Below are 19,066 nucleotides of genomic sequence, written 5' to 3'. Positions count from 1 at the left end.
AGAAACATCCTAGGCCATGAACTCCAGGGTAAGTCCTTAATAGCACCATATTCCCTACAGAGTGCATTACTTTCAACCAGAACTGGTCAAAAGTAGTGCACTATGTATGGAATAGGGTGCCATTTGGGACATAGACCCACCAGTCGTCGTCAATGTAGCTTCTCCACAGCAGAGCAGCCCTGTCGGCCCAGCCGCCCACAGACAGATGAACTTCTGAACTCATTCTGTCAGCTCATGCCGTGGTTTACATGGAGGAGAGACAGCAGAGAGGGAGAGGTCTTTAGCAGCTCCTTTATTCTGTCTCTACAGGCTGACATGTGGAAGACCTTTTACCCTTTCCTTCTTCCTTTCATTCTACAACCTGTCCAAAGTGGCACCCTATTCCCTTTATGGTGTACTACTTTTGACCAGGGCCCAAAGGTCTGGTGGAAAATACCACAGGTCTGGTTCTTCTCGGACTCTAACTCGCACTCATGCTTAAAATAAGTGACTATCTTATGTAGCATAATAGTAGCAGGTTGATGTTTATTGAGATGAGTCTTGTCCTGGAGGCAGAACCGAGTGATTTCTGCTATATGGGCCAGCTGCAAAGTCAAAATGGTCTATATTGTAAAAATTCATGAAAACAGAAATGAGCTTTAGGGGGTAGATCAGCTTTAATATTGCAGATAGATTGTAGCTTCCATCAATGTAATTGTCTGCATCACTTCCAATCCCCTATATATTATTTTGCAAATTCAGCACTAGTCAAAAGTTAGGACACACCTACTCATTCAAGTTATTTTTTTCTTTATTTGTACTATTTTCTACATTGTAGAATAACAGTGAAGACAACACAACTATTAAATAACACATATGGAATCATGTAGTAAACAAAAAAGTATTAAACATATCAAAATATATTTTATATTTTAGATTCTTCAAAGTAGCCACCCTTTGCCTTGATGACAGCTTTGCACACTCTTGGCATTCTCTCAACCAGCTTCATGAGGAATGCTTTTGATGACTTCACTAGTATTCTACAAATGTAGAAAATAGTAAAAATAAAGAAAAACCCTTGAATGAGTAGGTGTGTCAAAACTTTTGACTGGTACTGTGTCTATATATATTTTCTTCTTAAATCAGCATCTCTACATGTATGACAGCCATTCCATTCCAGTGTCTGTTGAATTCCAACACAGGCACACCTCATTCTACTGAATTAGGTACTGATTAGGTGATCACCTGAACCAAATCTTATTTAACGAGGAGAAGTATAAAAACCACTGCTGTGGTCATCACTATCCTCTTGTAATAGGACCAGCTGGATGGCAAAAACAGTGCTAATAGTACCTCAAAAGTAATATTAATCAAAAAATAACTATTGACCATGCCAAAAGAGTTGAAAAGGAAAGTTTTCAGTGAGGAAAATAAGGGTTCAATTCTGGCTTTACTGGCAGAGGGACAAAGTGAGCGTCAGGTTGCTTCCATCCTTAAAATTTAAAAGACAGCGTTTCATAAGAACAAGGTCAAGCAGCAGACATTGGGGACAACAAAGCTACAGACCGGCAGAGGGCGAAAACGACTCTCTACTGACCGGGATGACCGCCAACTCATTCGAATGTCACTCAACAACCGTAGGATGACATCAAGTGACCTACAAAAAGAATGGCAAACGGCAGCTGGGGTGAAGTGCACGGCGAGGACTGTTCGAAACAGGCTCCTAGGGGCAGGGCTGAAGTCGTGCAAAGCTATAAAAAAAAGCCCTTCATCAATGAGAAACAAAGAAGAGCCAGGCTGAGGTTTGCAAAAGACCATGAGGATTGGACCGTAGAGGACTGGAGTAAGGTCATCTTCTCTGATGAGTCCAATTTTCAGCTTTGCCCAACACCTGGTCGTCTAATGGTTAGACGGAGACTTGGAGCCACATTGTCTCGCACCCACTGTGGAATTTGGTGGAGGATCGGTGATGATCTGGGGGTGCTTCAGTAAGGCTGGAATCGGCAGATTTGTCTTTGTGAAGAACGCATGAATCAAGCCACGTACAAGGTTGTCCTGGAAGAAAACTTGCTTCCTTTTGCTCTGACATTGTTCCGCAACTCTGAGGATTGGTTTTTCCAGCAGGACAAAGCGCCATGCCACACAGCCAGTTCAATCAAGGTGTGGATGGAGGACCACCAGATCAAGACCCTGTCATGGCCAGCCCAATCTCCAGACCTGAACCCCATTGGAAACTTCTGGAATGTGATCAAGAGGAAGATGGATGGTCACCAAGCCATCAAACAAAACCGAGCTGCTAGAATTTTTGCGCCAGGAGTGACATAAAGTCACCCAACATCAATGTGAAAGACTGGTGGAGAGCATGCCAAGACGCATGAAAGCTGTGATTGAAAATCAGGGTTATTCCACCAAATATTGATTTCTGAACTCTTCCTAAGTTAAAAACATTACTATTGTGTTGTTTAAAAACGAACATGAACTTATTTTCTTTGCATTATTCGAGGTCTGACAACACTGCATTTTTTGTTATTTTGACCAGTTGTCATTTTCTGCGAATAAATGCTCTAAATGACAATATATATATTTGAAATTTGGGGGAAATGTTGTCAGTAGTTTATAGAATGAAACAAAAATGTTATTTTTACCCAAACACATACCTATAAATAGTAAAACCAGAAAAACTGATAATTTTGTCTCTTAATTTTTTGGGCAGCTGTACAGTGGGGGAAAAAAGTATTTAGTCAGCCACCAATTGTGCAAGTTCTCCCACTTAAAAAGATGAGAGAGGCCTGTAATTTTCATCATAGGTACACGTCAACTATGACAGACAAATTGAGATTTTTTTTCTCCAGAAAATCACATTGTAGGATTTTTAATGAATTTATTTGCGAATTATGGTGGAAAATAAGTATTTGGTCACCTACAAACAAGCAAGATTTCTGGCTCTCACAGACCTGTAACTTCTTATTTAAGAGGCTCCTCTGTCCTCCACTCGCTACCTGTATTAATGGCACCTGTTTGAACTTGTTATCAGTATAAAATACACCTGTCCACAACCTCAAACAGTCACACTCCAAACTCCACTATGGCCAAGACAAAAGAGCTGTCAAAGGACACCAGAAACAAAATTGTAGACCTGCACCAGGCTGGGAAGACTGAATCTGCAATAGGTAAGCAGCTTGGTTTGAAGAAATCAACTGTGGGAGCAATTATTAGGAAATGGAAGACATACAAGACCACTGATAATCTCCCTCGATCTGGGGCTCCACGCAAGATCTCACCCCGTGGGGTCAAAATGATCACAAGAACGGTGAGCAAAAATCCCAGAACCACACAGGGGGATCTAGTGAATGACCTGCAGAGAGCTGGAACCAAAGTAACAAAGCCTACCATCAGTAACACAATACGCCGCCAGGGACTCAAATCCTGCAGTGCCAGACGTGTCCCCCTGCTTAAGCCAGTACATGTCCAGGCCCGTCTGAAGTTTGCTAGAGTGCATTTGGATGATCCAGAAGAGGATTGGAAGAATGTCATATGGTCAGATGAAACCAAAATATAACTTTTTGGTAAAAACTCAACTCGTCGTGTTTGGAGGACAAAGAATGCTGAGTTGCATCCAAAGAACACCATACCTACTGTGAAGCATGGGGGTGGAAACATCATGCTTTGGGGCTGTTTTTCTGCAAAGGGACCAGGTCAACTGATCCGTGTAAAGGAAAGAATGAATGGGGCCATGTATCGTGAGTTTTTGAGTCAAAACCTCCTTCCATCAGCAAGGGCATTGAAGATTAAACGTGGCTGGGTCTTTCAGCATGACAATGATCCCAAACACACCGCCCGGGCAACGAAGGAGTGGCTTCGTAAGAAGCATTTCAAGGTCCTGGAGTGGCCTAGCCAGTCTCCAGATCTCAACCCCATAGAAAATCTTTGGAGGGAGATGAAAGTCTGTGTTGCCCAGCGACAGCCCCAAAACATCACTGCTCTAGAGGAGATCTGCATGGAGGAATGGGCCAAAATACCAGCAACAGTGTGTGAAAACCTTGAAGACTTACAGAAAACGTTTGACCTGTGTCATTGCCAACAAAGGGTATATAACAAAGTATTGAGAAACTTTTGTTATTGACCAAATACTTATTTTCCACCATAATTTGCAAATAAATTCATTAAAAATACTACAATGTGATTTTCTGGAAAAGAAATTCTCATTTTGTCTGTCATAGTTGACGTGTACCTATGATGAAAATTACAGGCCTCTCTCATCTTTTTAAGTGGGAGAACGTGCACAATTGGTGGCTGTCTAAATACTTTTTTCCCCCACTGTATATTTGACATGTACTTGGTAGCAAAACCCTTGTTGGCAATCACAGAGGTCAGACGTTTCTCGTAGTTGGCCACCAGGTTTGCACACATCTCAGGAGGCATTTTGTCCCACTCCTCTTTGCAGATCTTCTCCAAGTCATTAAGGTTTCGAGCCTGACGTTTGGCAACTCGAACCTTCAGCTCCCTCCACAGATTTTCTATGGGATTAAGGTCTGGAGACTGGCTAGGCCACTCCAGGACCTTAATGTGCTTCTTCTTGAGCCACTCCTTTGTTGCCTTGGCTGTGTGTTTTGGGTCATTGTCATGCTGGAATACCCATCCACGACCCATTTTCAATGCCCTGGCTGAGGGAAGGAGGTTCTCACCCAAGATTTGACGGTACCTGGCGCCGTCCATCGTCCCTTTGATGCGGTGAAGTTGTCCTGTCCCCTTAGCAGAAAAACACCCCCAAAGCATAATGTTTCCACCTCCATGTTTGACGGTGGGGATGGTGTTCTTGGGGTCATAGGCAGCATTCCTCCTCCTCCAAACACGGCGAGTTGAGTTGATGCCAAAGAGCTCGATTTTAGTCTCATCTGACCACAACACTTTCCCCCAGTCCTCCTCTGAATCATTCAGATGTTCATTGGCAAACTTCAGACGGGCCTGTATATGTGCTTTCTTGAGCAGGGGGACCTTGCGGGCGCTGCAGGATTTCAGTCCTTCACGGCGTAGTGTGTTACAAATTGTTTTCTTGGGGACTATGGTCCCAGCTGCCTTGAGATCATTGACAAGATCCTCCCGTGTAGTTCTGGGCTGATTCCTCACCGTTCTCATGATCATTGCAACTCCACGAGGTGAGATCTTGCATGGAGACCCAGGCCGAGGGAGATTGACAGTTATTTTGTGTTTCTCCCATTTGCGAATAATCGCACCAACTGTTTTCACCTTCTCACCAAGCTGCTTGGCGATGGTCTTGTAGCCCATTCCAGCCTTGTGTAGGTCTACAATCTTGGGCCTGACATCCTTGGAGAGCTCTTTGGTCTTGGCCATGGTGGAGAATTTGGAATATGATTGATTGATTGCTTCTGTGGACAGGTGTCTTTTATACAGGTAACAAACTGAGATTAGGAGCACTCCCTTTAAGAGTGTGCTCCTAATCTCAGCTCGTTACCTGTATAAAAGACACCTGGGAGCCAGAAATCTTTCTGATTGAGAGGGGGTCAAATACTTATTTCCCTCATTAAAATGCAAATCAATTTATAACATTTTTGACATGTTTTTTTTCTGGATTTTTTTGTTGTAATTCTGTCTCTCACTGTTTAAATAAACCTACCATTAAAATTATAGACTGATCATTTCTTCGTCTGTGGGCAAACGTACAAAATCAGCAGGGGATCAAATACTTTTTTCCCTCACTGTATTGTAAGTCGCTCTGGATAATAGTCTGCTAAATGACTCAAATGTATGTAATGTTAATGTGACTGGATATACCAGGTTTGCATGTCCAGTACAGTGAGTGGTCCTACCTGATCCTGTCTCTCCAGCCAGCGGTCTACCATCGGGTGGTTGGCGCTCAGGGAGGAGCGGGCCGTCTCTCTCTGGAACTCTCTCTGGTTTGCCCAGGACCCTGCGTCACGGGGGAGACTACGGTACGTGTCCACAACTTTACCCTGAACAGACACAGGAACAAGGAAGACTCTTAGGGCTGGTTTCCCAGTCACAGATTATCCCTAGTCCCTATTGTACGCTTAATCTGTGACTAGGCTTAATCTGGGTCTGGGAAACCATCCCTTAAAGTGATACTTCGGGATTTTGGCAATGAGGCCCTTTATGTACTTCCCCCAGAGTCAGAGGAACTCGTGCATACCATTTTATTTGTATGTCTATGTCCACTATGAAGGAAGAGAGGTAGCAGACACCATAGATTTCCAGTCATTGTGCTCACGCTAGTTAGCAACTTCCTTCAAACTGCACACAGAGACATAACAATGGTATCCACAAGTTCATCTGACTCTGGGGAAGTAGATAAAGGGCCTCATTGCCAAAATCCCGAAGTATCCCTTTAAAGATATAGGCTATGAATATAGTGTTACAACACAAATAGATAGACATTAGTAATATATAGTGTGGGGGGCCATTGCTAAGTAGGTCTACATACAGTACACTGAGGGGAGAGCCTGAGAGAGGTAACAGTTAGCTAATGTCATACACTGTAGATCAGGGGAGGGTCATTTTTTTTTGCTTGAGGGCCACGTCGGGATTTCGAAAATCAGAGGGCCGCACCGATTTTTTTAAAAGATAAATTTGCTGGCCAGAAAAAAGGGCAGTTATTTGAAAATACACTACCGGTCACCAGTTTTAGAACACCTACTCATTCAAGGGTTTTCCTTTATTTTCACTATTTTCTACATTCTAGAATAATAGTGAAGACATCAAAACTATGAATGAACACATATGGAATCATTTAGTAACCAAAAAAAGGGTTAAACAAATCAAAATAAATTTTATATTTGAGATTCTTCAAATAGCCACCCTTTGTCTTGATGACAGCTTTGCAAACGCTTGGCATTCTCTCAACCAGCTTCACCTGGAATGCTTTTCTAACAGTCTTGAAGGAGTTCCCACATATGCTGAGCACTTGTTGGCTGCTTTTCTAATTCACTCTCCGGAACGACTTATCCCAAACCATCTTAATTTGGTTTAGGACGGGGGATTGTGGAGGCCAGGTCATCTGATGCAGCACTCCATCACTCTCCTTCTTGGTAAAATAGCCCTTATACAGCCTGGATGAGTGTTGAGTCATGTCCTGTCGAAAAACAAATGATATCCCATCTGGTTTGAGCTTAGTGTGAGTGGTGTATCGCTGCAGAATGCTGTGGTAGCCATGCTGGTTAAGTGTGCCTTGAGTTCGAAATAAATCACAGACAGTGTCACAAGCAAAGCACCCCCACACCATCACACCTCCTCTTTCATGCTTCACGGTGGGAACCACACATGCTGAGATCATCCGTTCACCCACACCGCGTCTCACAAAGACACGGCGGTTGGAACCAAACATTTCAAATTTTGACTCCATACCAAAGGACACATTTCCACCGGTGTAATGTCCATTGCTCGTGTTTCTTGGCCCAAGCAAGTCTCTTCTTCTTATTGGTGTCCTTTAGTAGTGGTTACTTTGCAGCAATTCGACCATGAAGGCCTGATTCACAGTCCCCTCTGAACAGTTGATGTTGAGATGTGTCTGTTACTTGAACTCTGTGAAGCATTTATTTGGGCTGCAATTTCTGAGGCTGGTAACTCTAATGAACTTATCCTCTGCAGCAGAGGTAACTCTGGGTCTTCCATTCCTGTGGCGGTCCTCATGAGATCAAGTTTCATCATAGCGCTTAAAAAAATAATAATGTTTTATTTCACCTTTATTTAACCAGGTAAGCCAGTTGAGAACAAGTTCTCATTTACAATTGCGACCTGGCCAAGATAAAGCAAAGCAGTGCGATAAAAACAACAACACAGAGTTACATATGGGGTAAACAAAACATAAAGTCAAAAATACAAACAGAAAATATATATACAGTGTGTGCGAATGTAGTAAGTTATGGAGGTAAAGCAATAAATAGGCCATAGTGCAAAATAGTTACAATTTCGTATTAACACTGGAATGATAGATGTGCAAAAGATGATGTGCAAATAGAGATACTGGGGTACAAATTAGCAAAATAAATAACAATATAGGGATGAGGTAATTGGGTGGGCTAATTTCAGAATGGCTGTGTAGAGGTGCAGTGATCGGTAAGCTGCTCTGACAACTGATGCTTAAATTTTGTGAAGGAGATAAGAGTCTCCAGCTTCAGAGATCTTTGCAGTTCGTTCCAGTCATTGGCAGCAGAGAACTGGAAGGAATGGCGACCAAAGGAGGTGTTGGCTTTGGGGATGACCAGTGAGATATACCTAATGGAGCGCAGACTACGGGTGGGTGTTGCTATGGTGACCAGTGAGCTAAGGTAAGACAGGGATTTGCCTAGCAGTGATTTATAGATGACCTGGAGTCAGTGGGTTTGGCGGACGAATATGTAGTGAGGGCCAGCCAACAAGAGAGTACAGGTCACAGTGGTGGGTAGTATATTGGGCTTTGGTGACAAAACGGATGGCACTGTGATAGACTACATCCAATTTGCTGAGTAGAGTGTTGGAGGCTATTTTGTAAATGACATCGCCAAAGTCAAGGATCGGTAGGATAGTCAGTTTTACGAGGGCATGTTTGGCAGCATGAGTGAAGGAGGCTTTGTTGCGAAATAGGAAGCTGATTCTAGATCTAACTTTTGATTGGAGATGCTTAATGTGAGTCTGGAAGGAGAGTTTACAGTCTAACCAGACACCTAGGTATTTGTAGTTGTCCACATACTCTAGGTCAGACCCGCCGAGTGTAGTGATTCTAGTCGGGTGGGTGGGTGCAAGCAGCGTTCGGTTGAAGAGCATGCAGTTAGTTTTACTAGTGTTTAAGAGCAGTTGGAGGCTACGGAAAGAGCGTTGTATGGCGTTGAAGCTCGTTTGGAGGTTTGTTAACACAGTGTCCAATGAAGGGCCAGATGTATACAAAATGATGGTTGTATACAGTCGCTTGATGGTTTTTGCGACTGCACTTGAAGAAACGTTCAAAGTTCTTTAAATGTTCTGTATTGACTGACCTTCATGTCTTAAAGTAATTATTTGAGCAGTTTTTGCCATAATATGAACTTGGTCTTTTACCAAATAGGGCTATCTTCTGTACCCACCTTGTCAAAACACAACTGCCTCAAACGCATTCCTGGTGACTACCTCATGAAGCTGGTTGAGAGAATGCCAAGAGTGTGCAAACTCTCATCAAGGCAAGGGGTGGCTATTTGAAGAATCTCAAATAAAAATAAAAATATCGGATTTGTTTAACATTTTTTTGGTTACTAAATTATTCCATATGTGTTATTTCATAGTTGTGATGTCTTCACCATTATTCTACAATGTAGAAAATAGTAAAATAAAGAAAAACCCTTGAATGAGTAGGTGTCCAAAGTTTTGACTGGTAGCATATATAAACACACACATACAGTGGGGAGACTAAGTATTTGATACACTGCCGATTTTGCGGGTTTTCCTACTTACAAAGCATGTAGAGGTCTGTAATTTTTATCATAGGTACAGTGTGGAAAAAAAGTATTTAGTCAGCCACCAATTGTGCAAGTTCTCCCACTTAAAAAGATGAGAGAGGCCTGTAATTTTCATCATAGGTACACGTCAACTATGACAGACAAAATGAGAAAATAATATCCAGAAAATCACATTGTAGGATTTTTTATGAATTTATTTGCAAATTATGGTGGAAAATAAGTATTTGGTCAATAACAAAAGTTTCTCAATACTTTGTTATATACCCTTTGTTGGCAATGACACAGGTCAAACGTTTTCTGTAAGTCTTCACAAGGTTTTCACACACTGTTGCTGGTATTTTGGCCCATTCCTCCAAGCAGATCTCCTCTAGAGCAGTGATGTTTTGGGGCTGTCGCTGGGCAACACGGACTTTCAACTCCCTCCAAAGATTTTCTATGGGGTTGAGATCTGGAGACTGGCTAGGCCACTCCAGGACCTTGAAATGCTTCTTACGAAGCCACTCCTTCGTTGCCCGGGCGGTGTGTTTGGGATCATTGTCATGCTGAAAGACCCAGCCACGTTTCATCTTCAATGCCCTTGCTGATGGAAGGAGGTTTTCACTCAAAATCTCACGATACATGGCCCCATTCATTCTTTCCTTTACACGGATCAGTCGTACTGGTCCCTTTGCAGAAAAACAGCCCCAAAGCATGATGTTTCCACCCCCATCCTATTTTGGTTTCATCTGACATTCTCCCAATCCTCTTCTGGATAATCCAAATGCACTCTAGCAAACTTCAGACGGGCCTGGACATGTACTGGCTTAAGCAGGGGGACACGTGTGGCACTGCAGGATTTGAGTCCCTGGCGGCGTAGTGTGTTACTGATGGTAGGCTTTGTTACTTTGGTCCCAGCTCTCTGCAGGTCATTCACTAGGTCCCCCCGTGTGGTTCTGGGATTTTTGCTCACCGTTCTTGTGATCATTTTGACCCCACGGGGTGAGATCTTGCGTGGAGCCCCAGATCGAGGGAGATTATCAGTGGTCTTGTATGTCTTCCATTTCCTAATAATTGCTCCCACAGTTGATTTCTTCAAACCAAGCTGCTTACCTATTGCAGATTCAGTCTTCCCAGCCTTGTGCAGGTCTACAATTTTATCCCTGATGTCCTTACACAGCTCTCTGGTCTTGGCCATTGTGGAGAGGTTGGAGTCTGTTTGATTGAGTGTGTGGACAGGTGTCTTTTATACAGGTAACAAGTTCAAACAGGTGCAGTTAATACAGGTAATGAGTAGAGAACAGGAGGGCTTCTTAAAGAAAAACTAACAGGTCTGTGAGAGCCAGAATTCATACTGGTTGGTAGGTGATCAAATACTTATGTCATGCAATAAAATGCAAATTAATTACTTAAAAATCATACAATGTGATTTTCTGGATTTTTGTTTTAGATTCCGTCTCTCACAGTTGAAGTGTACCTATGATAAAATGTACAGACCTCTACATGCTTGTAAGTAGGAAAACCTGCAAAATCGGCAGTGTATCAAATACTTGTTCTCCCCACTGTGTGTGTGTGTGTGTGTGTGTGTGTATATATATACACACATACATACATATATATACACACGTTGGATTTCATGTAATGGACATACACAAAATAATCCACATTGATGAAGTGAAATGAAAAAAATAACTTTTTCAAAACATTCTAAAAAATAAATAACAGAAAAGTGGTGCGTGCATATGTATTCACCCCTTTGCTATGAAGCCCCTAAATAAGATATGGTGCAACCAATTACCTTCAGAAGTCACATAATTAGTTAAATAAAGTCCACCTGTGTGCAATCTAAGTGTCACATGATCTGTCGCATGATCTCAGTATATATACACCTGTTCTGAAAAGTCCCAGAGTCTGCAACACTACTAAGCAAGGGGCACCACCAAACAAGCGGCACCATGAAGACCAAGGAGCTCTCCAAACAGGTCAGGGACAAAGTTGTGGAGAAGTACAGATCAGGGTTGGGTTATAAAAAAATATCAGAAACTTTGAACATCCCACGGAGCCCCATTAAATCCAAGAATTTGGCACCACAACAAACCTGCCAAGAGAGGGCTGCCCACCAAAACACACGGACCAGGCAAGGAGGGCATTAATCAGAGAGGCAACAAAGAGACCAAAGATAACCCTGAAGGAGCTGCAAAGCGCCACAGCGGAGATTGGAGTGTCTGTCCATAGGACCACTTTAAGCCGTACACTCCACAGAGTGTAGACGTTCAAGAGCGGACTGGAGTATTTTTTTTAACCCAAAATAATTATCTGTTTTTTTACTCAAACCTCCTGTGGGCCAGATTGAATGGCCATAGTTTGCCCACCCCTGCTTTAGATACTGTACAAAGGAGTTGCATGATTGTTGGCTACCTTTCTCTCCAGGCTGTTGGTGTCAGTGCCGGTGCCTCTGACAGAGTGTTGTGGTTTGAGGAAGCCAGCTGTGGTGGACCAGCGGGTGGGGTTCTTCCTGGACGATTCCTCTGGCGGCAGGGTCACACGGGGGTCGCTGAACGGCCCGTTGACTGTCGCCAGTGCTGGATCACTGCTGCGACGCACATGGAGAGGCATATCTGGAGGAGAGCAGGAGAGCGAGAGGAGGAGAACAGGAGAAGGAGAGAGACAGCAGAAAAGGTCAAAATTAGTGTATTTGGGGAAGTATGTACTTCCTTACTTTGGCCCATCGCTCCAGCAAACAGCTGGGTTTCATTCAGTTGACCTTATCTCTCCAGGCTCCTCCATATTGATGTCCTCTTTATGTCACTTTATTAGGTTTGTGTATTGGTCCTAATCAGGACCTTAGTTTCAGCAAGGATACATGTTTGAATCTATGTTGGTGTGTGTAGATGTTTTTTTGTGTAGTAGTCTAAATCTAACTGACTGATGCTCAGCAGCAGTTTTCTTGCCAATTCCCTTCTCACAGTAGCAATTAGCCCATTCTTAAATGTGAACCTGATCAGTGTGGGTGATTATATCTTATAAAGCCGGTACAGCCTGGGTACCCAGTTCTGTATTAAAATCACACATCAGCAATAGAAATAACAGAAATTTGAATTTAGAGTTCTCCACTATTAGCTGTAAATTGGTGTTCTGGAGCCCACTATTATGCCTATGCTCAGTAATTATCTGTAGGAGGTTAGTGCAGGGGTTCCCAAACTTTTTGGGCCCGTGCCCCATTTTGATATAAAATAAATCTGTGACCCCACCATGTATAAAAAAAAAAAGGTATGTAATCAACGGCCAATGTTTACTTTTTAAATTTGGGCTATGATATTATTATAAATCAGTCCGACAGTGTTTTTGACAGTATTTCAATCTGAAGACAGTCTGGTTTGAAGTGACTGAAATGCATCAGAAAGGTATTGGGAAGTTCAGAAGATCATCAGGCAATAATTTTGTATGATCTTCTGTGTAGAAAATAACATCATTGATGACGTTGTTTTCCCCCAGTCTAATTTAGTGCCTGTTCTTGTCCACTCTGTTCTAACAGCTTGTGGGCATAGTAGAGGGAAACATTATGTACCTACGTGTTCCTGACAGTCTTATTTTTCAGTGACGGGGTCATCATATTTTGTAGCTTAAACCATTCAAAGGATAGAGCCACATTTATAGGAAGAAAACAGAAAAGGGGTCTGTTTATTACAACCGCATCAAGCGGCTACCGGAGGTTACTGACGTAATCCCGGTTCTATGAACCAAGTGCAAATTCTCTAGCAACCCCATTTTCAAATCAGGCGACCGCACATGGGGCCGTGACCCCTAGTTTGGGAAACCATGGGTTAATGATTGATTGAGTAGCTTCGGATCGCTTTCACATTAGATTGTACTAAGCAGTTCAGCCAACTCCTAATTGGATTTTTGAGAATAGATCTGAATATGCTATAATGACTAACTTTCTGCATAATCACACCAAGCAGGTCCCCTAATTTATAACCTTTTAGAGCAATACTTTCTAACTTCTTCTAACTATAGTTAATTGATGGTATAAAATGTCTTCAGTCCCCCAAAAATCTTTTTTTAACAGGGCCTAACTTTCTATTCCTATAGCTTGCAAAACGGGTATAAATTGAATGAATCTGCACAGGGTCCTCTATGTAATTGGAACAGTTTTTAAATGACAGATGACATTTTGCCAGTAGAATAATTTGGACCATTGGCTCTTTGCCAGTTTTCGAATATACAATTAAAGAATATACAGCTAACAAAACTGGATAGGGGAAGGATTCTGAATAAAATCTGAATAAACTTCTCATTCTAATATTTTTGTCTGATCATAATCCTAACAATTAATGGAATGCTGACTACAGCAGTTTGATTCCAGTAGGCAGCTAGAGAGAGGCGTCTGGGAGTTGGAGTCTGGGGATGCCGGGTGGTCAGACCTGTTAGGACAGAGTGTTCTCTCCTCCCTCCCTGTAATGCTCTGTCCCATGACTAAGACATAGACACCATAGCTCTGAACATGTCTCTCACGCTCCTGGTGAACAGGCGCCCGTTTTCACAGCGCAGCAGTGGAACCTCATGGGACTCCTGCTCAGTGTTCCCGTTTGGATGAAGGAGCTTGTCATAAATAGAACTCGATGGCGATCCGATGGTGATGTGTCATTGAATGTTCTGGGAGACATGCAGGGGAGAGGAGCCATTGGAAGTAGCACTTAGGAACCGCAGCATAGTGTAGACGTTCCCATCGGTCAGAACATGGGAATGTGACACTTGGCATCTTCAGAAGCCTTGAAGAGGTATTTTATTAAACAGTGTGTTAGCTACAGTTTGTCCAGGGTCCCGTTCTCTTGTGTAGTCCATTTATTGGACTCAATGGAGCAGCAAATAAGCCGCTGTGATTTCTGAGATAGTTTGGAGTAAAACGCTGAAAATTAATAAAGGAGCTTAACTTTGTTGCTTTTCTTTCTGTGCTGCACACAACAACTAATGTTTGTATATACTGTGGCACAGTCTTGTGTGCTTTTGATGACATATTGCTATTCTGACCTCAGAGTTACAGTACTCCCACTCAAAAACAGTTTCCAACCAAAAGCCCACTTACACTGATGTTAGTTAATGGCATCTTCCTGATGTTCAGTACCCACTCAGACCAGCGGGCCAAAACATTTCATGTAATCATTTTATGTGACTAAAGAACTGACCGCACTAGATTCCTCCCACATTGGAAAATATCTGCATATGCACAGTAGATATATCTGTATGCTACATAATTCACATCAATGGTTAATGCTCCTTGGACCCAGTGCAACCCTGTGCCATGTTCTGATGCCAAACGTTGTCGAACGTTGCAGACAGAAATTCCATGAATAGAGCAGACATGATTCCTTGGTCTACATGTCAGAAAGGCATGCTTGTTTTACGTAACCCAGGTGTTTGATTTGTGAACTTACTGGTTCGGAGGGCGGACGGAGTGACTTCTATCTCGCTGGCGGCCTGGTAGGGCTGGAAAGCAGACATGCTGCTTGTGTTGAGCTCAGTGGCAAACAGGTCGGGACTCTGTGTGCCCGTTGAGCTGGCGCTGGTGCCGTCGCCACCATGGTGAGGGTCCTGTTCATCATACACCGCCACCAGCTGATGGGAAGAGGGAAGAAGATGATTACTTTATTGACCATTTACATTTATTTGTTTATTTGGATCCCCATTAGCTTTTGCAGAAGTGGCAGCTACTCTTCCTGGGGTCTTTACATTATCAACAGACATTTGTCTTTTGTATATCATATACTGTATATTTGAGCTGGACCTATATAATAGTGAAAAGCTGAGCGAGCGAGAGCGAGAGAGAGAGAGAAAGAGAGAGAGCAAAAGAGGAGAGAAAGAGAAAGGGGGAAGGAGGAAAAATAAACACTGGACTGTTAAGAATTCAAGTTGACGTCTGGATTCTAGTTTATATGAATCCCACCAATGATTTTATCTACTATATGATTCAGGCTTTCATTTCTCCCAATCTTTCTCTGAATCTTCAATGCTTCTTATCCTATGGAGACCTTATTCATTCAAGGGACAAGAACCCCTCCAGTTAATTGAATATGACATTCAAGCCGTCAGTCAGAGGTCCACCAGGCCACGTGTGTTCAGCTGGCTTGCGTTACTGGTTCGGTGCTGTGAGGAAGGATCAAAATCTTTCAAAACAATATTAACAGTACAGTCACACGCACACAGGCAGGCAGCCACATTAGAAACATTTTATTCACCATGTAGTACAGCGGAGGCCCAAAGGCAAGCAAACGTAGCCCGTCTCTGACTCCAATCCCATACTAACCACAACAGACAGAGTCAGGCAGAGTTTGGGGGCACAATAACAGACTCTGCCGGTATATGTCCACTGGAGGTATATGGTCTATTTTCCAAATGGCACCCTATTCAATATAAAGTGCACTTTGTTTGACCAGAGCCCTGGTCAAAAGTAGTGCACTAAATAGGGAATAGGGTGGCGTTTGGATTAGGCCCACTGCATTGCCTTGTTTTATGAACATCTGATTCTGCTCTATACAGCCCACAACACTCTGGCACTAGCCCTGGTCTGTTCCAGTGTATTCCAGCAGCTAAAGCCTGGGAGCCTGTGGTTTTATAGCATTTAGTGAAGCACAGAGAGCAGAGAGACTAACTAGCCCTAGGTGGCATAGGGAGGTCCAGTCCAACACAGGCCCTAACCCCCTCTCTGGTTGCTTCCCAAATGGCACTATATTCCCTATATAGCGCACTAGATTTGACCAGGGCCCACTGTGCTCTGGCCAAAAGAAGTGCACTATAGGCAATAGGGTGCCATGTGGACACTGTCCCTCTCTCCCTCCCTCTTACCCTCTCTCTCTCAACACATCAGCACCCTAATTAATAAAGGCAGAGCTGAACCAACATTCCTCATTATACATCTCTGTGACGTGGGGAGAACACAGACCAATATGACTGGTAAAACCAGCCAGGGGTCAAAGGTCAGTTTAGAGTAGACAGACCATTCTATAAGAGAAAGACAAGGATGTGAGTGTGCATGTGTGTGTGTGTCGTGGGTACATATTTATGCAATACCCCTTCTAATAACTCCTAAGTATGGTTGTTTTATTTAACTGTGCCCAATATAGTGGAGTCAGTGAAACTCATTCCCACGGTCAGGTCCCTATGGGCTCCATAATAATATGTGAGATGGAATAAGACTTTCCCCTCTGGGATCCATCTGGTGGTGATTATACAGAGGTACAGTGCATTTGGAAAATATTCAGACCCCTTCCCTTTTTCCAAATGTTGTTACGTTACAGCTTTATTCTAAAATGGGTTAAATAAAAACATTTCCTCAAACTACACACAATACCCAATCATGACAAAGCGAAAACCGGTTTAGACATTTTTGCAAATGTATAAAAAAATGTAAAACAGAAATACATTATTTACATAAGTATTCAGACTCGAAATTGAGCTCAGGTGGCATCCTATTTCCATTGATCGTCCTTGAGATATTTCTACAACTTGACTGGAGTCCACCTGTGGAAAATTCAATTGATTGTACATGATTTGGAAAGGCACACACCTGTCTATATAAGGTCCCACAGTTGACAGTGCATATCAGAGCAAAAACCAAAAACCAGATCGTTGATGAATTGAGAGATCCTTGATGAAAACCTGCTCCAGAGCGCTCAGGACCTCAGACTTGGGCGAAGGTTCACCTTCCAACAGGACAACGACCCTAAGCACACAGCAAAGACTGAGCCCGGTCTAACATCTCTGGAGAGACCTGAAAATAGCTGTGCAGCGACGCTCCCCATCCAACCTGACAGAGCTTGAGAGGATCTGCAGAGAAGAATGGGAGAAACTCCCCAAATACAGGTGTGCCAAGCTTGTAGCGTCATACCCAAGAGGGGTCTGAATACTTTCCGAATGCACTGGGTACATGGTTACGGTGTGGGTGTTTAGACTAGGGCCCTAGTATCCAGAATGTGTCACACTCTCAGGGCTATGACAAAGGATCCGTGTTAATATCTACTGGTAAGCTACATCCCATGGTAAGGATGAGAATGAATCAACTACAATAGATGCACTAACATACTAATCACTACATCACAACACAGTCTCTCAGGTTGTTTGTATTGTGTTTCATTCTTATTACATTCAGGGTGATGGTCATGGAATTTTGGATGACGTAATTGGCCAGCCAAATAACCGCGGTCTCTGTAATAACTGTTCAAATAACAAACGCTCCGCTCCTGACTGCATGTGCTGCCATAGAAATAGAACGAATAGAACAGGTGTACCCATAGGAGCAAAACAGGAAGTAAAAGCAGGAAGTGTACTCATCAAGATGTGCTGTGATTTGTTGATTCAACTCAACTGACATTACAAAAAATACATTCCATTGGATGAGCCCTAGGTTAAAGAGAACAAAAGGTTAAGGCAAAATGATTCTAATATCCTATAACTCTTTGCAACAATGGGACCAGCTATGCTAGTTAGCAACGGCGCTGGTCCCAGATTAGTGATGACTTTGTCATAATCTGTGTATCTTCAACCTAGCATGAGCCACATAAATTAGCATAATTTGAATGAACATTCTACATTATGGCGTCACAATACCAGGCAGCCATTGCGAGTGTACCCATAGATGCGGTAAAGGAGTCAATGGAACGCAGACGTTTCATTGCCCAGTTTGGCGCACATTCAACAAATCTGATGTAACAAAGTGGATATTCGTCAAATTCGTCATGATTTATGTATTGTAACAGGCTCACAAGTTTCAAGTTTTAATGTCACATGCACAAGTACAGTGCAATACCTTTCTTGCAAGCTTTAAATGTAATTACTTAAGACCGATTTGGATATATTTGGCTGTTTTAGCTGCATAACATGTAGAAGTTGTCCATTTTCATGCTAAATCCTGTTCGTATAAACTGGTTAGCATAGCTAGTGTAACAGGTCAAAGAATTACAGATTTTTGCAACCGTTCATTTTCTATTTTTTATTTTATTTTGTGAGTTGATTTCACCAAAATATTGTATTGTTCAGCATTTCGTGTAGTCTACAGATATTGGGAGAGTTAGTTGTATAAGTGCGCCCTCTAGAGTGTTGGTTTGGTTATATGCGGAGGGGTGTCATGCTTTTCTCAGTCTGCATTGTACTCGACTGAGAGGTATGTGTTCACTTCGGCGTGATATAATCTTGATATACCTGTTAAAACTAAAACGTTTCAGTGCACATAGTAACTTGTATGTATATTATATGATGAGTGTACGTACATTTAATCAAGCTGGGTCGTGAATTTAGCTATTTTTGAGAGTTTGAGAAATTGCTAACTTAGCTAACCTCGTGTTCTGTTTAGCTGTAAGTTAGCAATCGTCATTCTATCCTCGTGTTGAAGCCCACGTTGTTCTTTTTATGTTAGGCGGATTCTTGTCGAGGGTAGAGTTTTGAACATTTTCTCTCCTTGATGTTGAACAGATTGAGAGAGTTGTACACAATAAAGTGCCTTCAAGTACGCCAGTGTCTTGTCTTCAGTGCACCGGAACACAACGCAGTAGTCGGCAACGAGCAGACCAAGCCGGCTACATTGGTGCCGTGACCCGGATATCTTCGCTTCAGATCATCGCCAGGGTGATCGCCGGTGGTTGCTGTGACGAGTAGGAACCTCTTCGGAACGTTGA

General features: G+C 42.7%; 1 protein-coding gene across 2 annotated transcripts in view; it reads right to left on the bottom strand.

The window, feature by feature from the left end:
* The window catches only part of LOC311147253 (partitioning defective 3 homolog), a 308,941-nt gene that overhangs the window by 156,717 nt on the left and 133,158 nt on the right, over positions 1–19,066 (bottom strand). For both annotated transcript variants that reach the window (XM_084183924.1, XM_084183925.1), the window contains 3 exons: positions 14,834–15,014; positions 11,817–12,016; positions 5,808–5,951 (listed from right to left, as the gene is read on the bottom strand). In XM_084183924.1, the coding sequence (XP_084040050.1) occupies positions 5,808–5,951; positions 11,817–12,016; positions 14,834–15,014 (525 nt within the window). The remainder of the gene's footprint in view (positions 1–5,807; positions 5,952–11,816; positions 12,017–14,833; positions 15,015–19,066) is intronic.

This window comes from Coregonus lavaretus (genome assembly GCF_964263955.1).
Source record: "Coregonus lavaretus genome assembly, chromosome: 19".
NCBI classification, from domain to species: Eukaryota; Metazoa; Chordata; class Actinopteri; order Salmoniformes; family Salmonidae; genus Coregonus; species Coregonus lavaretus.
This window is presented reverse-complemented; position numbering and strand designations above follow the sequence as displayed.